Consider the following 22752-nt stretch of genomic DNA (forward strand, 5'->3'; position numbering starts at 1 on the left):
AACAAGGAAGTCGGGATACAGCAATTGAGTGGCTTGGACAATGTGCAATGGTAATTCAAAGGCCATTGTTCACTGCAGGATATCCTCACTGGTGGCAATGTGCTTCAGAAACTCACTCCCCCTTTCTCAGGCTCTGCAGACGCATCCCCTGGCTGTCTCCTCTGTTGTACATCCTTCCCCCCTCCCAGGTGGGCGCTCAGATCCTTATCTGTGTTGCACAGCCAGGGCAGATCAAAAGCAGATTTTTCCAGGTTCCACGAGGGGCTCGCTCGTCCCATGCCCCATGCTGAGTGAGGAATGGGAAACAGGAAAATGGGGAATGGAACCCCGGTTCTGGGTTTCCTGTGGAGTGCTGGAAAAATGTCCTTGGAGAAGGAGAGTGCTCTCAGGTCTGAAAAACAGCAGGGAATACGGAAAGTAAAGCAGGAAAATCCATTGCAATTCCGACTGCTACTCTAAAGACTGACATCCTGATTCTATTTTTGTTGTTAGAAAGAGCCTGACAGCCTGGGCCTGGAAAGCAATGAGTACCAAGTGAAAATTGGCCTTATCTCATGCGAGATCCAGATTGTTTCGGACAAAGTCATCCACTGCTCTGTCAACGAGTCGCTGAGCACCTCAGAAAGACAGCTGCCCGTGACGGTGAGTGCCAGGAGCCTCCACGCTCGGAGCACGTGGGGCAGGAGGGGTCCTTGTTGCAGCCCCTGCGTGCGAAGGAGCTGGCTGCGTGCGCGGGCAGGATGCAGGCATAGTCAGTGCTAAGGCTGCCCTGAGTCATGGAGAGGGGCTGCCACGCTCCAAATCGTGGGGCACCGGCAGCTGCCTGCTGAGTTAACTGTGCTGTAACTGGGAGGGGAGGATTTTTGTCAGTTCTTGTAAGGCACTGAGAAATCCCTGGCATGTGAGTTTTCGTCACTTGCAGTAATTTTCTTTCTGCCCCCCCTCATGAGATACGTTTGGGGATTTCCATACAGTTTGCAGTCAGCTGGCCTCCTACTGCCAGCAGAAGAGCTACAAGTGGACATGAGAATCCGACCCTTACCAAGCTGCAGTAAGCCGCTGGAGATGGGTCCTTGTGTGTGACCGGGGAGGGCAAGAGGAGTATGCAGGGCTGGAAAGTTTCGTCTTGCTTCCCAGGGCTGCCGCTTTGTCACTGCAAAGAGTTCGGTGTTCAGGGCTGCTGTTCATCTTTGCATCTGCAAAATTCACAATACTTTGTTACTTTCCTTTTCTCCATAGAGGGCTTGACTTAACAGCTCTTCTGGCCCTCAGCTTCCCTTGTGTCATATGCAGCCCATTGCCACGCAGGGATGTGACTATGGCTCTTCACGTCTGGAGAGAAAACACCTCCGTCTCCGTGGTCTGAGACCCTGCAGCCCCCCTCCCAGTGCATGTGTTAACAGTGAGTGGGTGGGAGCCTGCGGCCTGGGCAGGGAGGAGGAGGAAGGCTGCGAAGGGAGTGGAGGAGGCTGTGGACTTGTGCTGCCCGGAAGACAGGCACGAAGATGCACCACCAGTTCACTGACAGGGTTGTCCAGTTTTCTGGTCAGAGTCTGCGGTGTATGAAATTCTGTTGCAAACTGGAAACATGGAAATGCAGAAGTAGCAGAACTTCCCAAGTCATTTAATGGAAATTTTAAATAGGGTAATTTGGGTTTTAGTGGGAACTGAGAAACAGGGAAATCCCTTTGGGGAAGAAAAGGAATCTATGAGTTTGCTAGTCTTGGTTTGACGTAAAACATTCAAGGCAATGCCCTAGCAGGTCCCTAGGAAGCAGGAGCATGATACCCAGCCCCAAAGTATCACATAGCTGTCAAGAGGGTACCAGCAGTGAGAGTGCAGCTAAATAATCAACTTGTATTCACGTCTGTGTGCACTTATTAAACCTTCGTACATGGTTCGAGTTATCGCCTGCTGGCCATTTCACAGACAACAGCTGCCTTTATAACATGCTTGTGATAGCTTTGATAGCACGGGGCCAGGCTTGCGCAGGGGCCCTGCCTGATTTGCATCAAGGACGGCTGTCGGGGGCTGCAGAAGCCTCGCCTGCTGATGCAGAGTCTCTTCTGGCAAGCTGAGAAGCCCTTTGTTGTGACTGCCCAGTTTGTTCTTGTTTAGATGGTAGAGCTCACGTCTGCGCTGCTCAGAGCACAGGAAAGCAGCCCTTTAAAACATGTCCCACTGTTGATCCTAATTCTGCCCATGATTTTGGGTATGCCTGTTCTGTGAAGGTGTTCTTGGGCCAGGCCTGTGTTAGCAAGTCGCAGAAGGCAGCAAGAGTTGTCTGTAGAGACAAGGAACTGGTGATGAAGATGGGGCTCCTGAGCCTCCCTGTGTCTTGGGGGTCACTTTCGAGTAGCTCTTTTGGGAGTGCCTTAGGTGAGCTGGAGCTTGATTCTGGTCTAGTTTAGTCCCGAGGGGATCCCATTCACACCCTGGGAGGCTGCAAGACAGCTCCATCCCATAAGCCAGAGTGTGGTTCCCGGTGAGCCCTGAGGTGGCCCTGTGCCCCAAAGTCCTGCCCAGCACTGACAGCTCTTCCTGGGAGCGGGGTGTCCTCCAGCCCCTGCCCGCCCTACATGCCGGTGACAGGAAATGTTGCCATTTAGCCTGCAGCCTAATTAATTCCCCTTACAAAAAAATATATTGAGTACGCCTGTCCAAATAAACAAGAGAAGCTTGCCGAGGCCTTCAGACCCATTTTTGTTCATGACCAAATTGTTTAAACACAGAATTAAACAGCAAGCGTGGGCTTTCTCCTCTGGCAAATGCAAAAGGTTGAGTTGTTGGGAAAAAAAAAAAGACTCAAAACATATCGAGGACTTTCCTCATTGCAGCATTTCAGACGAACGAGGTGGAAATCTTGAGGTTAGGCAGGGTGCTGTGCAGACTGTCAAACGAACCTCCGCAGATGCTTGCACGGCGCTTGTGGCTCCCTGTCCTCACCCAGCATCTCGGCTCTCAGCCAGCACACACCGGGGAGGAGACGGAAGCTCTTAGCATTGGATGCTGCCTGCAGGCACCACCCCAGAAACCGCCAGTGCCAGAGTCCATCTGAGGGCTGGTACAAGGGCACGGTGGGCCTTGGAGCCACGGGAGCCTGGCCGTGTGGTCCAGCGCTGATCGTTCGAGGCGTTGGAGGTTTTCCTGATCCTGGGTGATGGCGGCTGGCGTTGCCCGTGACAGGGCAGTCCTTCCTCGCTTGCCTGTGGAGGAGCAGCGCAGGGGCAGACCTCCGGGCTCCTCCAGATGCCTTCAGCTGGCAGCATCAGTGCCCTCACCAGTGCTCCCGAGAGCAAGGGCTTGGATTTCCCGGTGGGCACGGACCTGTGCACTACAGGGTGTTTGATGTGTGGACGTGGTGGGAAGGCCCTGCTTGTGGCACTGCTTTGGCCCATCTGCTGAGAACTGACTGTAATTTAACCACAGTGTGCACCTTTCCCGGAGGTGCTCTTTGACACAGATGTAATCATAAGATTATTCCATCTCTTCCCTACCTTGTTTCAGGATTTGTTGCTCAAGTTTCTCTCGCTTCTCATTCCTTGAGAGAAGTGAAACTCGTATTTCCAGAAGCGAAAGACTTGTCATGAGTTTTCCTTATCAGATGCTGCTGCTGAAGGCTTTCATCCCAGGGGCCTAGAGAGCCGTTTATAAACAGCACCGAGTAAACTTGCCAACCTGCCTGTGATGTGTATTGGCCTCTTCCCTTCTGGTGATCAGGAGACCGAGGGACTGAGCTCAAGTGGTTTGTGCTTGGTGTCACAAGAAGTACGGGTTGGGAGAAAAGCCAGCACCTCCTGACACCCAGTCCACTGCTTTAGCCTCAAGATCATGACTCATCTCTGGTCTCATTATTATTTATTTTTATTCCCTTACTTTATTTGTATTTCAAAGACTTTAAAGTTTCTTTACCCTCCTTCTCCTGAGCGGCAGCAGTTCTGCTTTTGGAGGAGAAAGGAGAGTGCAGCTGGGATCCAAAGGCCATTCAGAGGCATAACAGTCGGATGATGAGTGGAAGTGGTTTTCTAGTAAAAGTAGCACAGGCAGTGCTATATGGTATGATGAGCTCTAAGAAAGGGTGGTCTCGTGCTCTGGGGTGGGTACGGTGGGGCCGTGACGTGGGCTAGAGCCTGCGGCTCTGCCACCAAAGTCCTGTGGTGGCCCTAGGACGAGCACCACTGCAGTACGCAGCCTGCCGTGAGCCAGCCTTGGCTTTCCACCAGAGCACGCGGGAAGGGAATTGGGCTCTTTTGAGACACACAGAGTCCTGGAGGTCCAGCAGTGAAAGGCACAGCCCGGCCTCCCCACAGAGCCTGGTGGGCTGAGCCAGCGCGGTCAGTACGTCCCGGGGTGAAGGTCTGCCCCGTAGTCCCTCCTTGCTTGACCTCAGAGACGCTTGGAAACGTGCTGCTCAGCTCCTGCTTTTCCTCCCTCTTTCTCCCTCTCCAGATCCAAGTTGGAAAGTTCAACTACACAATTGCGATGCTGCACCTTGGGGGAGGAGAGACTGCAATCATCGTCTCCATTGTCATCTGCAGCATCTTGCTGGTCCTGTCTGTCGTAGGTAAGGGAACAGAACAGTGAGTTTCCAGGCTGTGCCGACGTTTTTTTCTCATTGCATATGGAGGGGTGAGGATGACTCACTCACACGTCAGGAAACCTCTGAGTGCTGCAGTTGTGCAGTGTCTGAAACTGGGCTGGCTGCAGCAAGTGGCCACTCTTTTTTGTACAGGACCAAGCCAGGATCAAAGCTTCCTGCAGCGTGGAGTGTTTGCTGGCTGAATCCATAGTTGAGCTCTATTACTTGAGCATGTGATATTTATAAACTTATCCTTTTCCCCCAAACACTTAGTAGCTACTATAATACAAAATAAAGAACAGTGTGAGAAACTGGTCTTGGACTTGCACTGACTTGAACAGGGCTCCCTCACAGGCATGACTGTCCCGGGCCATCCCAAAGGTCCACCTAGCCCGAGGTCCTGTCATCAGTAACAGCCAGTGACAGGCGCCTGGCAAAGAGCGTGAAGAACAGAGCAAGTCCTTAGCTGCAGATCTGGAGCAGACACAACAGTTTGCTAACCTCACTGGAAGCTGTGCAACACACCTGTGTTCTCTGGCTAGGGTATCTTCTCATCGCATGCCCAGAATGACTGCGTAGCAAGAAACCTGTCAGTTCACAGCAAATGAGGTGTTTCTTAATAGAGATTTAATTTATTTTTAATAAAGGTTGTAATGCACACTATTTATTAAATGCACCACCCATCATTAGAAACATATTTCTGGAGGCATGGGAAGACTGTCAGAGGTGAGCACTGTAATACAGGTGGTAAACGTCTTAAAATCTGTATTCATTAATCAGCTGGAACACATTAATATACAGCTAAGCTGAATATAGACAGCCCAGACCTAAACTGAAGATGACAGTTACAGCATGATCATTAAATTCCAGCTGGTTTTACTTATTTACAGATAATCAACAACTGCCTGATCAGATACCAGTCTTGTTGTAGGTGTTAAACCAACACTGAGTTTAGCTTTCTGCACCCGTGTCAGCAGAGGACTGCTGTGATCCCAGCTGCAGCTGCTCCTACACCCTAGTCCAAAAGGCTTGTTCCCTTCCTCTTTTCCAGCTCTCTTTGTGTTTTGCACAAAGAGCCGCAGAGCAGAGCGCTACTGGCAGAAAACCCTGCTCCAGATGGAGGAGATGGAGTCGCAGATCCGGGAGGAAATCCGCAAAGGTAAGTCACCATGCTAGGCACCGAGGAGGAGCCAGGGCTAGGAGGGAGGTGCTGTAATAGCAGGGTTGAAGCTGTTCACCTTCTGCTCTGTAGAAGTTTATAGAATTATTATAGGAGAATTTCTGTGATCGCCTTCGAGCTTCGGCAGGGTTTGTGAGTGAGGCTCAGTGGCTGGAAGTGTGGCTCTGCCGCTGCCTTGCTGATCTGACTTGGGCAAGCCACTGATCTTCAGTGCCACTGGTTTCCCTGTCTCGGGGTAATGGCCTTCGGCCATGCCAGAGGGTTGCTTGAAGGCCACACTAATCTTTAGTGTGCTTTATGATTCAGTGCAACAAAAATTGCAGCACGCTCCTGCTAGAGCTATGGGAGAAGCAACCCAAGCGTCTGCATCGGCTGTCCCCGTGCAGTGTGGGCTGAGGTCTCCTCCTGCAGAGCCAGGCTGGGGGCTGGAGGCAGGGGAGACGCTGTCAGCGCTGCGGGACGTGATGTGTAGTGCTGACGGTTAAACCCTGACGGTAATCTGCTGCTCCTCGAGAAACCCCGCTTCTGCCCACTCGAGGGAAAGGCTTGAGGAGGCAGAGATGAGACATGCCACGTATTTCTGTGCCAGCCTGCTTGCTGTCTCAGCTGGTAGAGTATCAGAGCTCTTACCGTCTGCGGGTCTCTTTGTGTAAGGTTTTGCGGAACTGCAGACAGACATGACAGACCTGACCAAGGAGTTAAACCGCAGCCAGGGGATCCCGTTCCTGGAGTACAAGCACTTTGTCACCCGGACGTTCTTCCCCAAAGTAAGGCGATACCGGTTTCACGGGCACCTAATTGCTCCCAGGTCCTTCTAACCAGATCAGGGCTCTGCTTTCCCTCTGCTAAAGGGTTATTACAGTGTAATAAAATCATTCCACTGTTGTATATTTAGTTGTCATGTATTTCAGCCTCAATTATCGTCAAAAGTGGAGCCACAGCTCCTGGGGTGTGAAGTAAGGTCAGGCTTGCTTGCACACGATAGGAGCCCGGCGGCAGCACCATCCCGGGAGTTGCTCTGGCTCGCCCGTTTGATGCCGTTGGACACCCTCTTCTGAAAGCGTTCTCTGGCATGAGCAGAAAGTGCTGCGGGCCCCCCCCTTCTCCCCAGGGGCTCCAATGTCACCCCACTGTGGTGGAGGCTGAGGCTGAAGGGTGGCTGAAGGGCGTTCAGGGAGAGGGGGCTTTTTGTTCCACGCAGCGTGCCACCGAGCATTCCCAGCTGCTCTGCCGGTCCTCAGGAGCTTGTCAGATGTCTCTGCCTGCCCATTGCTCCTCTCTCTGTCAAAGGCTGGGCACGTGATGCTCCCAGTAAGACGCCCCTTGGGCGCCCAGTCCCAGTCTGTCTACCCAGAGTCCTCCTCCAGGGCCGCGCCAGACGCGCCGGTGCCATAATTCCCGTCACCGGCTGCTCCGCTGTGTCGCTGTGCGCCCTTAGCAGCGGCTGTATTTCACCCCTGAGGCAGTTGCATTTCAGTGGTGAAGAGTGAGATGATGATTTATGACTGCAGAGTGTTTCATTAGTAGTTATTACTCAGGTTTTTAAGATATCCAATCTCTATGTATCTGCACACTGAAGTCTTTAAGATTTAGGCTGCTGTATGAATGTTAGAGATTTAAACATTCTTCCCATCTGTTTCAAAAGTTACATATGTTAAAACACCCAGTACTCCTCTATTTTGACTTAGTCTTCTGTAATGCTTTCTCTTCTGGGATTTTTCTAGCTGTCAAATGAGTCTATTTGCAGTCTCCCTACCCTAACAGACTCGTGTCTGCACAGACATCTGCCTCCTCCCATTCTTGTGGTGTTTGCTCATTCAAGAGGCGCTTGCAAAGTATTTAAAGGCTTCGTAAACCATATCAATGCATTTCTTCGTAATGGGTGGTCTTCAGCCCCGATGACATGTCTCTCTGTCTCGTTCCCTTGTGGTGCACGGGCAAACGAGGAGGTCCCCGGCCGGGTGCAGCTGCCCTGCCCTAATGCTGTGCTTGGTTGCAGTGTTCCTCGCTCTACGAGGAGTGTTACATCCTGCCGTCCCAGCAGCTCAGCTCCCAGGTGGGCTCCCAGGTCCAGGAAACTCATCCACTCCTGGTGGGGGAATGGAAAGTGAGTAACCCACTAACAAAACAAATGCTCTTGAGTGGTTGCTAACCATACTAGCGTGTGTTGACAATGCCATGCTTTTTCTTGTGGTGCGTGGGAGATGCTTGATCATTCAAACTAATTAACACATACCAGCATTGGATCAGCTTTGGCTGATTGGAGAAGGCAGATCTGTGGCTCTGCTCTCACACGAAGGAGCGTTGTCCTGAGATCCTCCCCTGCTCTGCTGTGGGCTTTTATTCCTGGGTGTATCGTATTGTATGTCACTTCAGACCCATAAGCAGTTCATCATAAAAGAGATTCCTCCCAAGCAGGGACTTGGTAAAAGCTGTTGTTGTCCCAGAGCTGGGTTTCATGTGGACACCAAATAGGAACTGAAGAATCAGAGAGTCCGTTGGGTTGGCAGGGAGATCTGCTTAAAGCAGCTCCAACTAGATGAGGTTGCTGAGGGCCTTGTCCAGCTGTGTTAACTGTCTTCAAGGATGGAAATCTCACAGCCTCTCGGGGCCCCCTTCCAGTGTCCGACCACCTTAAAGGTGAAAACTTCCTTCCTTACATTTAATCAGTGTCCCATGGTCCATCTGGTGTGCCTTGCCTCTCGTCCTAGCCCTGCGGCAGCAGAGAAGAGCCTGGCTCTGCCTTCTCTGCCTTCCCGTGGGGCAGCTGAAGATTGCAGTAAGATCTCCCCTTGCTCCAGTTTGCCAATGTAGCAGGGAGCCCAAAACTGGCCATGGCACTCCAGGTAGCCTCACAAGTGCTGAACGGCTACTGCCCCGCTGGCCGAGCTGCTTCTGATACAGCCCTGGACACAGTTGTGCCATTGCCATGAAAGCATGTTGCTGACTTGTGTCAAGCAGAGGGAGTAAAGGGTCTTCAGCTCCCTGCCTCCGCGTTCAGCAGGGACATCCTTGCAGGCAGGAAGGATAAAAGCTGGAGGAAAACAACAAGCAAAACAACAAGCAGGGGTTTTCTCACTTTGCTTTCTAAATTTTTCATTAGATCCCTGAAAACTGCAGACCCAATATGGAAGAAGGAATCTCGCTGTTCTCCACCTTACTCAACAACAAGCACTTTCTCATCGTGTTTGTCCATGCTCTTGAGCAACAGAAGGACTTTGCTGTCAGAGACAGGTATGAGCTTCAGAACCAAAGACCTGGCAGCTGGAGAAGACTGATTTATTCCTAACTTGTAAGCAATCCAGCCCATGTTTGGAGCCGTGCATTTCAGTTGAAGGTTGAGTTGCACTTGCCTCCCACTTTTCTATTGGAAATGGACAGCCATAAACCTCCATTAACCTGAAGAGCACCAAAAATACGAGTGACTCACTCATGAGCATTTGTATCCCTGAACACTTAGTTTGGGTTACCAGTAAGAGGGTGCCAGCTGACCCAAGGTCCTGCAGCACTGAAAGAGGGTTTGAAGTTTTAACACTGTTGAGAAGGCTCATGAAAATTGTCTGAAATACTGCCTTTGTGTTTGGGGGTTTTTTAATGCCAGTCGGCAGTTTAGTCTTGTTGTATTGGTGGTTGAGTCATACACAATTCTGTGTTCCAGGTGTAACCTGGCCTCCCTGCTTACTATTGCGTTGCATGGGAAACTGGAGTATTACACCAGCATCATGAAGGACCTCTTGGTGGATCTAATAGATGCTTCAGCTTCCAAAAACCCCAAGTTAATGCTGAGGAGAACGGAATCCGTGGTGGAGAAGATGCTCACGAACTGGATGTCCATCTGCATGTACAGCTATCTCAGAGTAAGAGAACAGATCGCTGCTGTTGTGGGTGTGAGTTCACTGCGTGCAGCGGTAACAAGGGATGAGTGGCACAGCTGGGGACCTAAATACCTGCCAGCACTGCCACTTGAACGGTCACTAATGGTTGACAAACTCCAGTGTCTTGAAAAGTTCAAGTGTGGAAAAGCAACCTTAAGTTCAGTTGCTGCTCCACTTCTGCCTGGGGATTCGGTGAGATCAGACTTTGTGGCAGGCCCTTCCTAAGGCCAGAGCACAAACGAATGCTTTCACCATGCTTGAGAAGAGAGCTGTAGGGGAGTTGAAAAACAACCAGAATGGCTTGAGGTTTTGGAAACGGTTCCAGCTATTTGTTGTTTTCCCTGACCAGCTCGCGCAGCCGCGCTGATGGTCACCAGCCAGTTCAGCACTGCCTGTCTTAAGCGCGAGAGCCCGGCTGTCGGGAAGGATGGTGGCGCCGGGGCAGGGGCTGCTCCGTGCCGCTGCCCCTTGGTATGTGGGGCTTCTCGCGCGCGGCGTCCTTGTGGTTGCGCACTGGCCGGACAGATCTTAGCAGGGGAGGTGGGATGTCTGTCCCAGGAGCCTGACTGTCCTCTGAGGGTAATGAAAAAGGAATAAATTTGGCATCTCAGAGCACATCAGCAGTCCATCTGCTCAGTGCTTTATCTCCAACATTTGCCAGTTCTGGTTGGAATTTCCCAGAAGAATTGAGCAATAACTTAATTGATTCCATGGCAGTTAATTGGAGGACACCCCATTATACTCACAGGGGAGAGCCTTGAAAAAGCCTTTGAAAAATCTCTTTTCCCAAAGTGTTTGCTATAGCCACAGAAGCAATACTGTATTGTCCTCATACATATCATAATGTCTTCTGATCCCAGCTGATGATCGCTTTTTGTCCTAAAGCCTGTCGTTTTGTAGTTCATAATCTTTCATTTTAGCTCAAATAATTAGGCAGTGTAATGAAAGAAAAGTTACAGGAACGAATGAGGATGGCTGTGCCGATGCAGCACAACTATCCAGCCTGTAAGAGCAGAAAAGAGTGAATTAGTGAATTTTTTTTTTAATCTTCGGGTTTTGTGCCTGTAGTTAAACCATGGGAGGAAAAAAAAAGTGCTGATCTCTCCTTTTGGAGAGTGGAGACCACATGTGAGGCATCTGATCCAACTCCAGTTTGTGCTAAAAATGGACATTGTGCAAGAAGGCCTTCTCGGAGGGGGGGGGGAGGAAAGAGGAAAGAAAGTCAAGTCTTACCACGCGGGCCTGAAGACTTAGGCATGTTACACAGCTAATTAATGGCAAAGAGCTCCCGAATGCCGGCGCGCCGCCCTTCCCAGGGGTGCCTGGCAGGGAGGCGCCCGTCACCGCAGGCTTGTCCAGGGTCTGTGGCGGGGCTGGTGGCCATCCTGTGGCTGGGGCGGTGCGGATGATGCTGGTGCGAGCCGTGAGCCGGCTTTCCTGTGCCGTGTGGCCCTGGCCCACCCCGCGGAGGGAGGAGGAAGGACGGGGACGGACGGGAGCGGGTCTGCGGGCCGGTGGTGGCCCTTTGCAGAGCTGACAGGCCACCAGCTGAATCTGTGTTTCCATCTGCATGTGGATGGGTCCTCAGCAGGGGCTAACATTGCACGCTGGGTTTGCAGTCCCCTCCTTGCCCCACGTGCTCAGCCTGAAGCTATGGCAGTGAAGACCATCACGGCACTTTCTACCGCAGCCTGTTTCCCGTTTCTGAAAAGCAAACCCTTTCCGTACTAGAGCGCAATAAAGAGTTGATTTCCAGGAGACTTTCACATCATATGTGCTCTACAGTGAGGGTGAGGGACCTGATCAAGGAGAAACCATACTGCCTGGTGAAATACGGAGGAGGAAGAGAATGGATCAGACAGAAATGTCCGAAGAGGCCCTTTCACTGCCCCAGGCAGACACCAGCTCAGCCGTGCAAAGGGACGGAGGGGGGTCTCGGTCCAGATCGGCAGAGCCGGGACCTTCCCCGCTGAGCAAATGAGCGCAAAGCCGCTGCAGTCAGACAGACAGCACCTCCTTACACGCGGGCTGGTTTCAGCTCAGGGCTGTGATTTAAATACTAGCGATAGTCAAACGCCTCCCATGTGCCTTGCGTTCCTCTGGATTAAACTCTGTTGCCTTCAGAGAGGCATTTCTTGGTTAAAAAAAAAAGGCTGCCCGCCTGCCTGTAGCACTGGTCTGTCAGACGTGTGACGATGGGTCTGGTTTTCATTCCTGAATTATCCCTATTAATCACAACGTCTATTCGAAACAGCTGCTGCAAAGGTCCCTGCCGTTGTGCAGTGGAAAAATTCCAAGTGCTTGTATTTTCCCTTGTAAGTCAACGCTACATGCTCGAAACATTTGTTTCATATTAATGCTCTGCCTAACAGTCCGTCCATTTGTGTTTTGGGGGAAAATGATTTGAAGGAGCTGTCTTCAACTGGGAAGGAGCTGCAGGCCACAGTCACTAGTGGTCTGAACATGTGGAGGGCACCTGAAGGCAGTGGAGTCACCACTGTGACGGGGAGGTTTGGCTCGGTGCGTGCAGGAGATACGATGAAGAGCTAGCAGGAGGCTTGCTGCTTGGGACTCGATTCAGAGGAAACCTGCAGCATTTGCACAGTTGATGCAGATCTCCGTTTCTGCAGAACTGAGTGAGAATCATAGCTAAAATGGTCCATGTCTCTCCTTTCTGGTACAGCGTTGGTGGAAAATGCTGAAAAAAAAGCCTTCCCCATGAGATACTGTGGTACCATTGTGCCTGGCTCCTAACCGGATCAGGGGACCAGGAGTTAAAGGAAAATTAAGGTCCTGAAATTCAGCTTTTAGGTCTGAGTCCAAGCTTCCCAAAGTTCTGCATGTGGGATGGAGCAGAGGTTTGGTTCTTCACAGAATACAAATAGATAATCATCCCAGAATTAGCAGGCATTTGAGATAAGCAGCTGTTTTCTGTGCTTTTCCCACCCCAGCCTCTCCAAGACATGTTGGAAATGGCTGTAACGTGTTCCTGGGAGGACATCTCTAATGACTTGTCAGCCTTGTTAATAGGGCAGCAACATGTGAATCCAGTCTGTGCTCTAAACCTTTTTTTTTTTCCCAAGCATATAAAAACCAGGCCCTCCCACGCTCATCGTGCGTGAAACAGTTCAAGTAATGCCAGCCTGAACTGTGCTTTCCATTACTGCAAAGTTATTTCAGTGCCCTGGGTAGCTTTAAGAGCCCGTAACAGTTCAGTCAAAAATGAAAATGAAGTCTCATTAAAATACATTCACAATAGGAGGAAAAAAGGCCCCAGACTGTGTTTTTTTTAAGTATTTTTTGTCCTGAATCAGCACTGATCTCTTCTAGTTAAACTTCCTTTCTCCCAACTAGCCAAGTCCAAAGACAGTTTTGATTTGTTTCCAGATGAGTTTTCCGAACAATGCTTGAGGTTTCCAAGTTTGCCATTTTATCTCTAGTCCCTGCCTGCCAGCCCTTCTTTCCCCTCTTTGAAATTTGCTGTCTGATTAGCACTTTTGCAGATTTCCATAACATCCCGCAGTTCCTGTGCCTGAAAGCCAAAAAGCCAAACAGAAATAGTATCTCGCCGGCAGAGCGCTGTCGTTATTTCCCGTGCAGCCAGTCCTGGGGCTGATGCTGCTCATGCACGCTGCGGCGCGTCCGAAATGCCCGCAGCTCCGCTTCGCATGGCTTTGCACGTGCGGGAACGTGCCACAGGGTCAGCCCCGACCCGCGTGGCCTGCACTGTTTTGAAGCTGTAAAGAGCTCCCGTATCAGCAGGACTCACACTTTTCTAGTGGTTTTGGAGGCAGCCGCATAGCTGTTGGCAGCCCCCTCACGTCTCTGCAGCCAGAGCTGCAGCCGGGGCCAGAGCTTCCCACGGCAGGGATGGGGCAGGCTCCAAAACCCGGCGCTGAATTTAGCCTTGGTTCGTCCCTGCTGTGTGCGGGGACATAAACAGAGTGCGACCCCCAGAGAGTTCTGTTCGTGGCAGGGCCATCATCAGGATCTGTCAGCGCTTGTGTAGGGCCAGCGTGGCAGTGCTCCACGTTCACATCACGGGGAAAGCAGGTACTGCAGCGTGGGGATGTCTCCGTGTCAGTGTCATCCCCTTGCTTGTTCTCTCATACTCCTGCCTTTCTCTCAGAAGCTAGCTCTTTGTGTCTTCTGACACTTTCTCCACTCTATCTGTGAGCCTAAACTTCTCCACGTCCCCACGACTTCACATCTTTCTCTGCTTTCTGGAATCCATGCCTTCCCCATTTCCAGCACCAGCAGCTCTGCTGCTGAGCCTGTTTTATGCTGTGTGCTCACAAGGAGCATTGCAGGAAGTTATTAAACCCCGGCAGAAGACCCAAGGAGCTTCCCTGTGTTCAAAAAAAAGTTGCCCTCAGAAAACAAAGCGGGTGCACCGTTGGCACAGATGGTGCGTGCCCACCTACAGCCCTGCTGTAGTGTCTCACTGTCAACTGCGCTGAATGCAGCCGAATCAAAATTGACATCAAGCTAATTGCTTTAGCAATTATAGGGCAATTAGAATAGAAGAATCACCAAGTCTTAATTAAGAAGCAGATTGAACAGGATTTAGCAGCTCCTAGCTGAGAAATACCAAATCATTTGATATCTGTTGTCTTGAGTAAGATTTCAGATGGCAGGAATGTTAGTGCGGGTTGTGTACGATGCTCAGAAAGTACACGAATGTGCAATAATTTGCACTTGCCTCGTTGAAAGGAAATTGCACATGAACGTTAGGGAGAATGGGATGTACTCCAGTACTGAAACGTTTCTTAAGAAAATCGCTTATGTTTTACTTGCACATCAGCATAGCAGACAGAAGTGAATCAGAAATCTGGCATTAAACCGTGTAGCTGAACCGCATCAGAAATAGCTGGTCCTTGTTATGTTTTTTGTTTTCACTGCAGCAGTGTCAGAATTCACCTCTCTCCTGTAAGATGAAGTTTGATAAATGTGAGGAGTTAAATGGTGTTTGCTTGCTGTCGCATGGGAACAGCTTGTTGACCCTGATCCTTTCTGTTTTGCTGTGATCGGGGCTCTGCTGTGGTATGAGAAGTATGAACGCTAGTTCCCAGAGCCACAGGCACATGCAGTGGGCTCGCTTCCATGGATTTCAATGGCAAACCAGGCAGCACAAAGAGGTTTTCAGCAGATACCTTCATGAGAAAGCTGAGCGCCCAAATATCGCTGTAGACCTGGATTTTTGTGCACATCAGCCCCATCGTTGTCCTGCTGAGTGCAGTACGTCGTACAGTCTGCGCCCTGTCAGATTGCAAGAGACATCTCTGTACTGGAGTACGCCAGATTCTCCCTGAAGTTCGTGTGTAATTTCACATGTAAATTAATGCACATTTGTATTTTGCTGAGCATTGTGCATGCATGTACCCACTCAGCACGGCTACGCATATGCCCCTACCTTCTGAGCAGTACCCAAGCACTCTATGCCCGTGAGACAGCAAAAGCTGGCACAGCCTGTTGGTGGCAATCCACAGCCCTGTAGAAGTTAGATGGGGTATGTTGATGCTGACAATCACAGTTCACCCTCTCTGAAAATCGCCCGTGGCTGTTGTCGGCTGTTATGTCCTCTTCCCCATCTGCGCTGTCACGTTGCCACAAGTCTGAAAACTTCCGAGCAGCCTCAGAGAGATGCTGGTGGGAATTGGGTGGGCGACGGCACTGAGCAGCCGCCGGGGGTTCACAGCACCTGGCGTGGACCAGTCCTGCTCCCCGATGTGTGGAGGCATCGTCAGTGTCCACGCAGAGCCCGTCCCCGCCACGCCGCTGGAAGGAGCTACTGCCACCAGGTCCCGTTTGCTTACTTCGTCTTCTTCCCCCAGGAGACCGTCGGAGAGCCCTTCTTCCTCTTGATCTGTGCGATCAAACAGCAGATTAACAAAGGTTCCATCGATGCCATCACAGGGAAAGCCAGGTACACCCTCAATGAGGAGTGGCTTCTGAGGGAGAACATCGAGGCAAAGCCAAGGGTGAGTACCTACACCCCCGGGTCTGACAGACGCGTACCCTGGCAGACTGTTTGTGCAAGTGGCTGATTTGGTACCCGTGCAGGTACGATAACCACGTAAATTATACACCTGCGTGGACACCGTGCTGCTGTCTAAGCACACGACCATAGAACAAGGCTCATAATGACTGTTTTCATGTCCGTCCCATGGTGGGTCACCTAAGTGCCTCAGATTAGGGGTGGAGGGAGGTAAGAAAATTTGGTCTGCCGTATTCAGAGGGTTAAAGGAACAGGTTTACTGTTCCCGGCAAAAGAGCATCTTCACTAGCAGCAAACCTGAGTCCTGGGGTGAGGGCTTTGCCCAGGGCGCTACAGGAGTGGTGCTGAAAACAGTTCTGCAAAAGGCCTCCTGTGGGAACAGGGCAGATGAGGGCTGTGCGTGTGAACGGCTCGGTTCCCTCCAGTGCCTGACACAGAATTCAGCAGATGCCTTTCCAGAGCCTGGGTCAAATCCTGCTTTCAATTACCTGGCATAAATCTGGAGTAGCTTCACTGAAGTCAGTGGGTTACCCCAGATGTGCATCACCATAATTCAGAGCAGGTTCAAGCTCCACATCCTCTGCAGATTCCTGTTACCAATTGACCTGTAAATTTACAGCGCAGAGTGAGAGGGGTTAGCAGCAGGGCGCAAAGTATTAGCTTTCTTGGCAGAAATGGTTACTTCATAAGTCTGAGCAAGGGAAGCGTGGTCGCTTCCTACTTTGTTTGGAAGAAGAGAAACAAAAGCGTACAGGGTGTGTTGGAGGAAGGAGAGCAATGCAGGGTTAGTGCTAACTCACTGGCAATTCCCCGCATTGCTGATAACTGAACCTCTGCTTTAAAAAACATCTGCACCGTATGCAACGTGAAAAACCATCTTCATTTAGTGCTATGGAGAAAACTGGACTTCACCTGTGCATTCACATTGTTCCCATAGTCAAGGGTGCTGACTCTGTATCCTGATACTTAAAAGCAGCATTTGCAAAGAAAAGGTCTCTGCGCGTCAGGGGTAAGGCCCATTAGCAAGGCAGTGTGAGAGGAGGTTGCAATGTCGCTCCCTGTGTCCTCCTGGCTCCGTCAACAAACAGGGGCCTTCAGCCCCGGGGGCTATAAATCAGTGCCTCTCATTAGCGGAAAAGTGTATATGACCGCATTTGTTCAGCCTGACTTCCAGCAGCGTGGCACCTGGAGCACACCAGCAAGAGCTGTGCGGGTGCCGCAGCCTCTCTGCGTCCTCGGGAGCCAGCAGAACTGGGCAGGTCACCCCTAACTCGGTCTCTGCCCACAGAACCTCAATGTCTCCTTCCAAGGCTGTGGGATGGACTCCCTGAGCGTCAGGGCCATGGACACAGACACGCTCAGCCAAGTGAAGGAGAAGATTCTGGAGGCCTTCTGCAAGAACGTCCCCTACTCCCAGTGGCCAAGGGTGGAAGACGTTGACCTCGGTAAGGACCAGATGCATTGGACCAGCCAGTCCTTAAACCCAGACGAAGCACCTGGTGCTGCACGGCAGCTCTTGGTGTCCGTCAGAGGGCAGTGGGTGAGGCAGCACTGACAAGAGGGCCTGAGAATGATCTTCAGGAATGAGCGATGGGACCAGGTACTGGTGGGCAGGAATAACTGGGCAATTAAGGGGAAAGAAGCTTTAGGAAAGCCCAGGTGGAGCAGAGGGATGCTTGGATTTGCACCCTTTAAAGCCTATAGTCTTAACTCCAGAACAGGTACCCTCTGAAACACCCCTGAGCCTGCAGATGGCTTGTTAATAGATTCAGATCTGTCATTTGTCTACCCAGTGGCCAACTCCTCCCAGAATTTAAAAAGGATCCAAGCCCAATGCTAGTAAGAGAAGCCCACGCTGTCTGTGGTGCCTTCGTGCCATGCAGTGGGCTGTGGAGACGCACCCTGGCTGGCAGCAGTCGCAGGGCGTGATGTTCCGTGTAGTCAGTGCCAGAGGCAGTGTCCGCAGAAGAATGCCCTGGGCTGGAGCAGTGACGGGGCCCCGCTCCTCTCAGCTGGTGCACGTGGCACGTCCCCCGTTCACTGATACGTGGCCAGCTCTGCCCTGTGGGGAGCTGCCACCAGCCTTCAGTGGCCATGTACGGGCCACGCAGCATCTCGCCTGCTCCACGAGGCAGGTCTCACACAGCCCCCAGGGGCGAGCGCGGGAGAGGGGAAGGGGGAGATGTACTCCTCCCTGCCTCGCCGAGCAGAGCCTTTGTCACCTCTCCCATCTGCATCCAGGTCTGCCCTAGTCTGGAAATCCCCAGTCCAGGGGCTAACCCTGGAGGCCATTGCTAAACATCTGCTCTGGTTTCACGGAGCCCTGGAGGCCTCGGCAGCGGGGCTGTGCAGCCCCTGAGTGCTGCGTGGCCGGTCCGCAGAGCCCCAGGAGTCCCAGGAGCCCCAGGCCCCGCTGCACATGCCTCCTTCGGGCTGGTGTCTCACTTCTCCCTTCTCTGTGTTCAGAGTGGTTCGCCACCAGCACTGACAGCTACATCCTCCGGGACCTTGATGACACCTCGGTGGTGGAGGACGGCAGGAAGAAACTCAACACATTAGCACATTACAAGGTAAACCTGCCGGCACTGCAGGAAAGCTTTGCTTCCTTGGAGCCTGCCTGGCCTCGGGGGTGAACTGCGGTTCCCCCTCCAAAAACAGGATTATCAGGAACAAGCGGAGAGGTTGCCATAGCTCCGTGAGAGCTTCTGGGGAATAGACATCTGCCCTGGCGAGAAGCTCGTTAATATTGCAACACACTGAAACTAATTAAACACTCTTCATGCAAAACAAGTTATTACTGACAACAGAAAGAGGAGGAAAAAAAGCTCCTATTCCCAACGGCCACCAGCTTGGCTGATTAGTATCACTCTGCTCTTGATCCGTGCTCCTGCTGAAATCGCTGGCACAATTGTCGCTGCCTGCCCTCAGAGCAGGGGCTGGGGATGCCATTGAGGAGCAGAGGCCAAAACTGTGGGGAAATGAGGCAAATCAAATTGTTTCCTTGACCATTTTTCCTTTTAAAATTAAATGAAACCAGAAATTCATATATGATTTCCATATTCCCTAGTATGCCTTGGAGCATAATCCTCACTGGTCTGTAACAGTGCATGGAAAATCAAAAATGGAGCGGAGTACTTATTAATATTATTATTTGTGTAACAGCCATGCCATGGAGCCCCACTGCTGGCACGGTGCCCCGCGGCGCCAAGAGCCGCAGCTCAGAGAGGTGGTACCTGCCCCATGGGCTTCTCCCCTTCCAGGGAAACTCAAAACAGCATCTGCACAGTGTAACACTTTCCTCTTCAAACTACCTGGTCTCAACATTCAAAAATGGATCTTGGATACATGTATTTGCCTGATTCCCGTCAGATTTGAGAACCTCACTATCCTGCATTTGCATTTAGAAATCCTTTCCATGTAGGGCAGTGCCGTTACTGCCGGTTTCCACGCTGGGGAGCAGGGGCAGGGCAGGCGCAGAGGACATTTCTGGCAGAGCAGTGATTGCACCAGTGTCCCCCAGCTCCCAGGATCTCCCCAGGGCCCTTCCTGGCTCCATGCGAGGCACCATTAAGGCCCCGTCACTGATGTCTGCTCTTCCCTTCCTCTGCAGATCCCCGAAGGGGCGTCACTGGCCATGAGTTTGTCAGACAAGAAGGACACCACGCTGAGCAGAGGTAATGTCTCACCTCTCTTCCTCTGCTGCTGGTGACTGGGCAGAAACACTTCTGTTTTTAGAGCGGCGTCTCTGGCCAGGGATGCTGAGATCCAGCTGCCAGCCCCCTTGCCCAGACCACATGTGGTGTTGGCCTGTGCAGGGCTGGCGTTGGTGTTACCAGCACTCGTAGATCACCCCTTTGTAGTGGCGCATTGGGCAGAGCTGGGCATCGGTCGGGCCAGCTTTGTACCTGGAAGACACTGAGCATGGCCTGGGACGGCCACGACCGGGCGAGCTGGCCTGCTGGCAGCCCGGGGCGTGCTCAGGAAGCCGTCCGGGTCCTGCAGGGTCTCCACTGCTCTCCTGCAAACCCCCTTTGCCCACACTGTGGCGTACGTTTGGGGCAGAGATAGCCGTGAAGCAGAGGAGAAGTACCTCCCTCCTTCCCGCAGGGTTCCCCCTTGCTATGGCTGAGCCACGCGCCCATGCTCCCCGCGGGGACTGCAGGTCTGAGTCCTGCCACGCAGGCAGCGGCAGCGCAACCGTCCCAGGCGGGACCGATGGTGAGACAGACAGGCGGAGTGGAGACACTTAGCGCTTTAATGACTGCCGTGCATGGTGGCATTGCCTGAACTGCAGCCAGCACCCAGGAGGAAGAGGAGTGCGGGGACCTGGCAGCCGAGTTTCTGCAGGGCGTGGGCAGAGCAGGCACGCCGGCCCGCAGGCGGCCGGGATTGTATTGGCCTCGGCACGAGGACTTCCATGTCTGAATAGCCCTGTCCATCGCTGCCATCCCTGCACGGCCGCGGCAGGGCTGTGCGCTGCCCCTTCCCCTCACGGCGAATGCTCCCCACGCAGCGCAGGCAAGGGAGCTCCAGCCGGATGGGGGGGGGACAGGCAGCAGGTTGAAGCTGCGGTGGCTACTGGATAGGTTACAGGTCCCTGAGTCTAGGACTGATCCTGGAGAGCGGGCGGCTTCCACACTTCTAACTTTAAGGCTTGTCTATGTCACTTGCAAAAAAGTAGGGGTTTGTGCCCACTTTTCCTTCTGTAGGAGAAATGAAGGAGGTCTGGGAAGTATAGACTGCTGATACACACACTGCAGGAGATGCAAGTGTCATGCTTGTGGTTTTGCTTTAAACATGTGTTATCCAGTATCCTGCTTTCTCCACTTACTGGAGTGCCGAGTGCTTTCCCAGCCCTTAAGCTAGAGGTGTTTGCACCTTTCATCTCACATCCTCGCTAGGGTTTTGCAGTCAATCTGTGCCAACAAAGTGAAAAAATCTAAACCCACTTGATTGGAAAAGCGCTCTCCCTCCCAGTTACACATATGCAGTTTCTTGCCAGTGTATTTCGAGGTTTCAGGTCGTGCAGAGAGTCAAAACAGACCAAGGGAGAGGGAGTTTCACCCCGTCTCCAGGCTGCCCGCACCAAGCCTGTGTCTGCAGTGGGAGTGCTCCCCGCCGGAGGAGCTGCTCGGGCTGGGACGGCCCAGGGCGCACGGGGCATCACGATGCAGGAGTGGCCCTGTGCTGATCCTGCTCTTGCACCCTCCTGGGTCCCTCGTAAAACACCTCTTGGGAGACCTCAAGTCCTCCTTAAAGTACTTCCTGAGGTACTCACCACGCACCCCAGAAGGTGATAAACACCACCAACACAAAAACGCTGAGGTCGCTTGGGGTGGGAGCACCAGCTCAGTGTTGGGGTTCTTGGGGAAAGCGAAACGCCAGGCGGGTTTTCTGTTTGGTCCCCTAACTGAGCTGCTATGTCTCTCTCTTATGCTTCACAGTGAAGGATTTGGACACTGAAAAGTACTTCCACTTGGTAAGTACCCCGTTCCTGGCTGCAGAGGCTGGTGGCTGCATGGTGGGGGGCCAGGAGCCACTCTCCCCTCCTGCCCTGCCAGGGGAGCGCTGCTGGAGAGCAGAGCCATCACTCCAGGATGCCTGCTCTGCAGCATGGCACCGGCACACCAGGGGACGGGTCACAGTGGCAGTTCCACTCCCCCAGACCCTTTCTGCCACCGTGACAGCGAGGATGCTGGCGGGGCGCAGGCGGGCGGCGTGGTGAGGCACTGGAGGAAGAGCTCCTTGCAGTGGTGCAGGAGTGCCCATCTCATCTGCGTATTTTGACATATTTCACCTTTACGATGGCTCCCCGTTGGCAGACAATGGAAGCTGGTGCTTTTGTCCCTACAGACGAGGCCAAACAGGCCATTTGGTCTCTGGCAGCAGCCGGCCCCTGCGGCACTGGGGCAGGCAGGCCCTGGGCTGTGGTGAACCCTTAGCCAGGCAGGGGGGCAGGTTGTCTGGAAAGCACTGGGAGCAAAGAGGTGACCAGTCAGGCTGTGTGTGCAGCGGTCCCTCATCTTCTCCTGCACTTAAGTCTCTGGCTCCTGTTTTTTCAGTGTATGTGATGAAAGAGGAGAAAATCTTCTCAGCCTTGCTGATATTAACTTAATTCATCTCTGTGGGCTGGAACATCAGATGTGATGAACAAGCTGGATCAGGGTTCATTAGTCTTCTCCAGAGAGGCTCAAAGAGGCACAGAAAGCTTATCTGTAGACAGGCTTTAGTACTATGAGACATAATAAAAAATTACCAGGATGGCAAAGTAATTGTGCCAGATCTAGGCATCAGCAGCCAGAGAGCTCAAGAACATGGTTGGAGCGTGGTGCAGCGCCGCTGGCAGCACCCTGCACAGCCTTGGTCAGGTCACCTACCAGCAGCTCCTGGCATGCCGCCTGCTTCCCAGGGCTGGGGAGATTTATTAGTTCCTGCTTGTGCGCCACGCTGGAAGTACGAAGTGCTAAACATTGCTAAAAGCTGTTATGAAAAAAAGTGTTATGGACAACAACAATATTTTATAGCCTGATTTTTTTTTTTCCTCTGCTAAAGTTTCTGTGCTCAAATAGCGTACAAACACACAATGCGTGCATGCACGTGCACGCACGCACACATACATGCAGAGCAAGGAGGGAGAAGGGATGGGAAACCGAATGTGCAAACGTGAAACAATGCCAAGATGGACTTAAATGGCTTGCTAGGTCATTATAGAGCAGTAATTAACGGACCTGACCAGTGGAATATTTATTTTTGTTTTTAAAAAGGCCAGGGTAGGAATATTGGCTGATCGTTCTTGCACTTTTTCCAAATCTTAAGAAAAGCTGGTTTCCACAGAAGCCTTGTGCGTTGCTTCTGAGAGCCTAAACTGCAGCCACACAGGAGTACTGCACAGAGACCAGGAAGGCGAGTAGACTAACATGCAAAGTGAGATTGATTGTTTCATTTTCTTTGTCTAGCTTGAGAGAGGCAATAAAGAGCGCAAGAGAAACAAATGTCAGAAAAACTGAGCATTATGAATCACTTTTTTAAAGCCATATAAGGGTGTATTTATAACACAGTAACTGCTTTTTAAATTAATTTTATATACAGTTGAAATTCTATACTTAAAGGAAAATTCAGT

At 51.9% G+C, this 22752-nt stretch overlaps 1 protein-coding gene across 1 annotated transcript in view; it reads left to right on the plus strand.

Annotated features, from left to right (window-relative positions):
• PLXND1 (plexin D1) overlaps positions 1–22752 on the plus strand; it is an 84798-nt gene that overhangs the window by 51702 nt on the left and 10344 nt on the right. The window contains exons 19-30 of the mRNA XM_054838243.1: positions 493–642; positions 4450–4564; positions 5631–5738; positions 6414–6526; positions 7759–7866; positions 8863–8993; positions 9418–9616; positions 15469–15615; positions 16921–17077; positions 18099–18202; positions 19243–19306; positions 21077–21111. Coding sequence (XP_054694218.1) covers positions 493–642; positions 4450–4564; positions 5631–5738; positions 6414–6526; positions 7759–7866; positions 8863–8993; positions 9418–9616; positions 15469–15615; positions 16921–17077; positions 18099–18202; positions 19243–19306; positions 21077–21111 — 1431 coding nt within the window. The remainder of the gene's footprint in view (positions 1–492; positions 643–4449; positions 4565–5630; positions 5739–6413; positions 6527–7758; positions 7867–8862; positions 8994–9417; positions 9617–15468; positions 15616–16920; positions 17078–18098; positions 18203–19242; positions 19307–21076; positions 21112–22752) is intronic.

The sequence above is a fragment of the Grus americana genome, chromosome 11, assembly GCF_028858705.1.
Source record: "Grus americana isolate bGruAme1 chromosome 11, bGruAme1.mat, whole genome shotgun sequence".
Lineage (NCBI taxonomy): Eukaryota > Metazoa > Chordata > Aves > Gruiformes > Gruidae > Grus > Grus americana.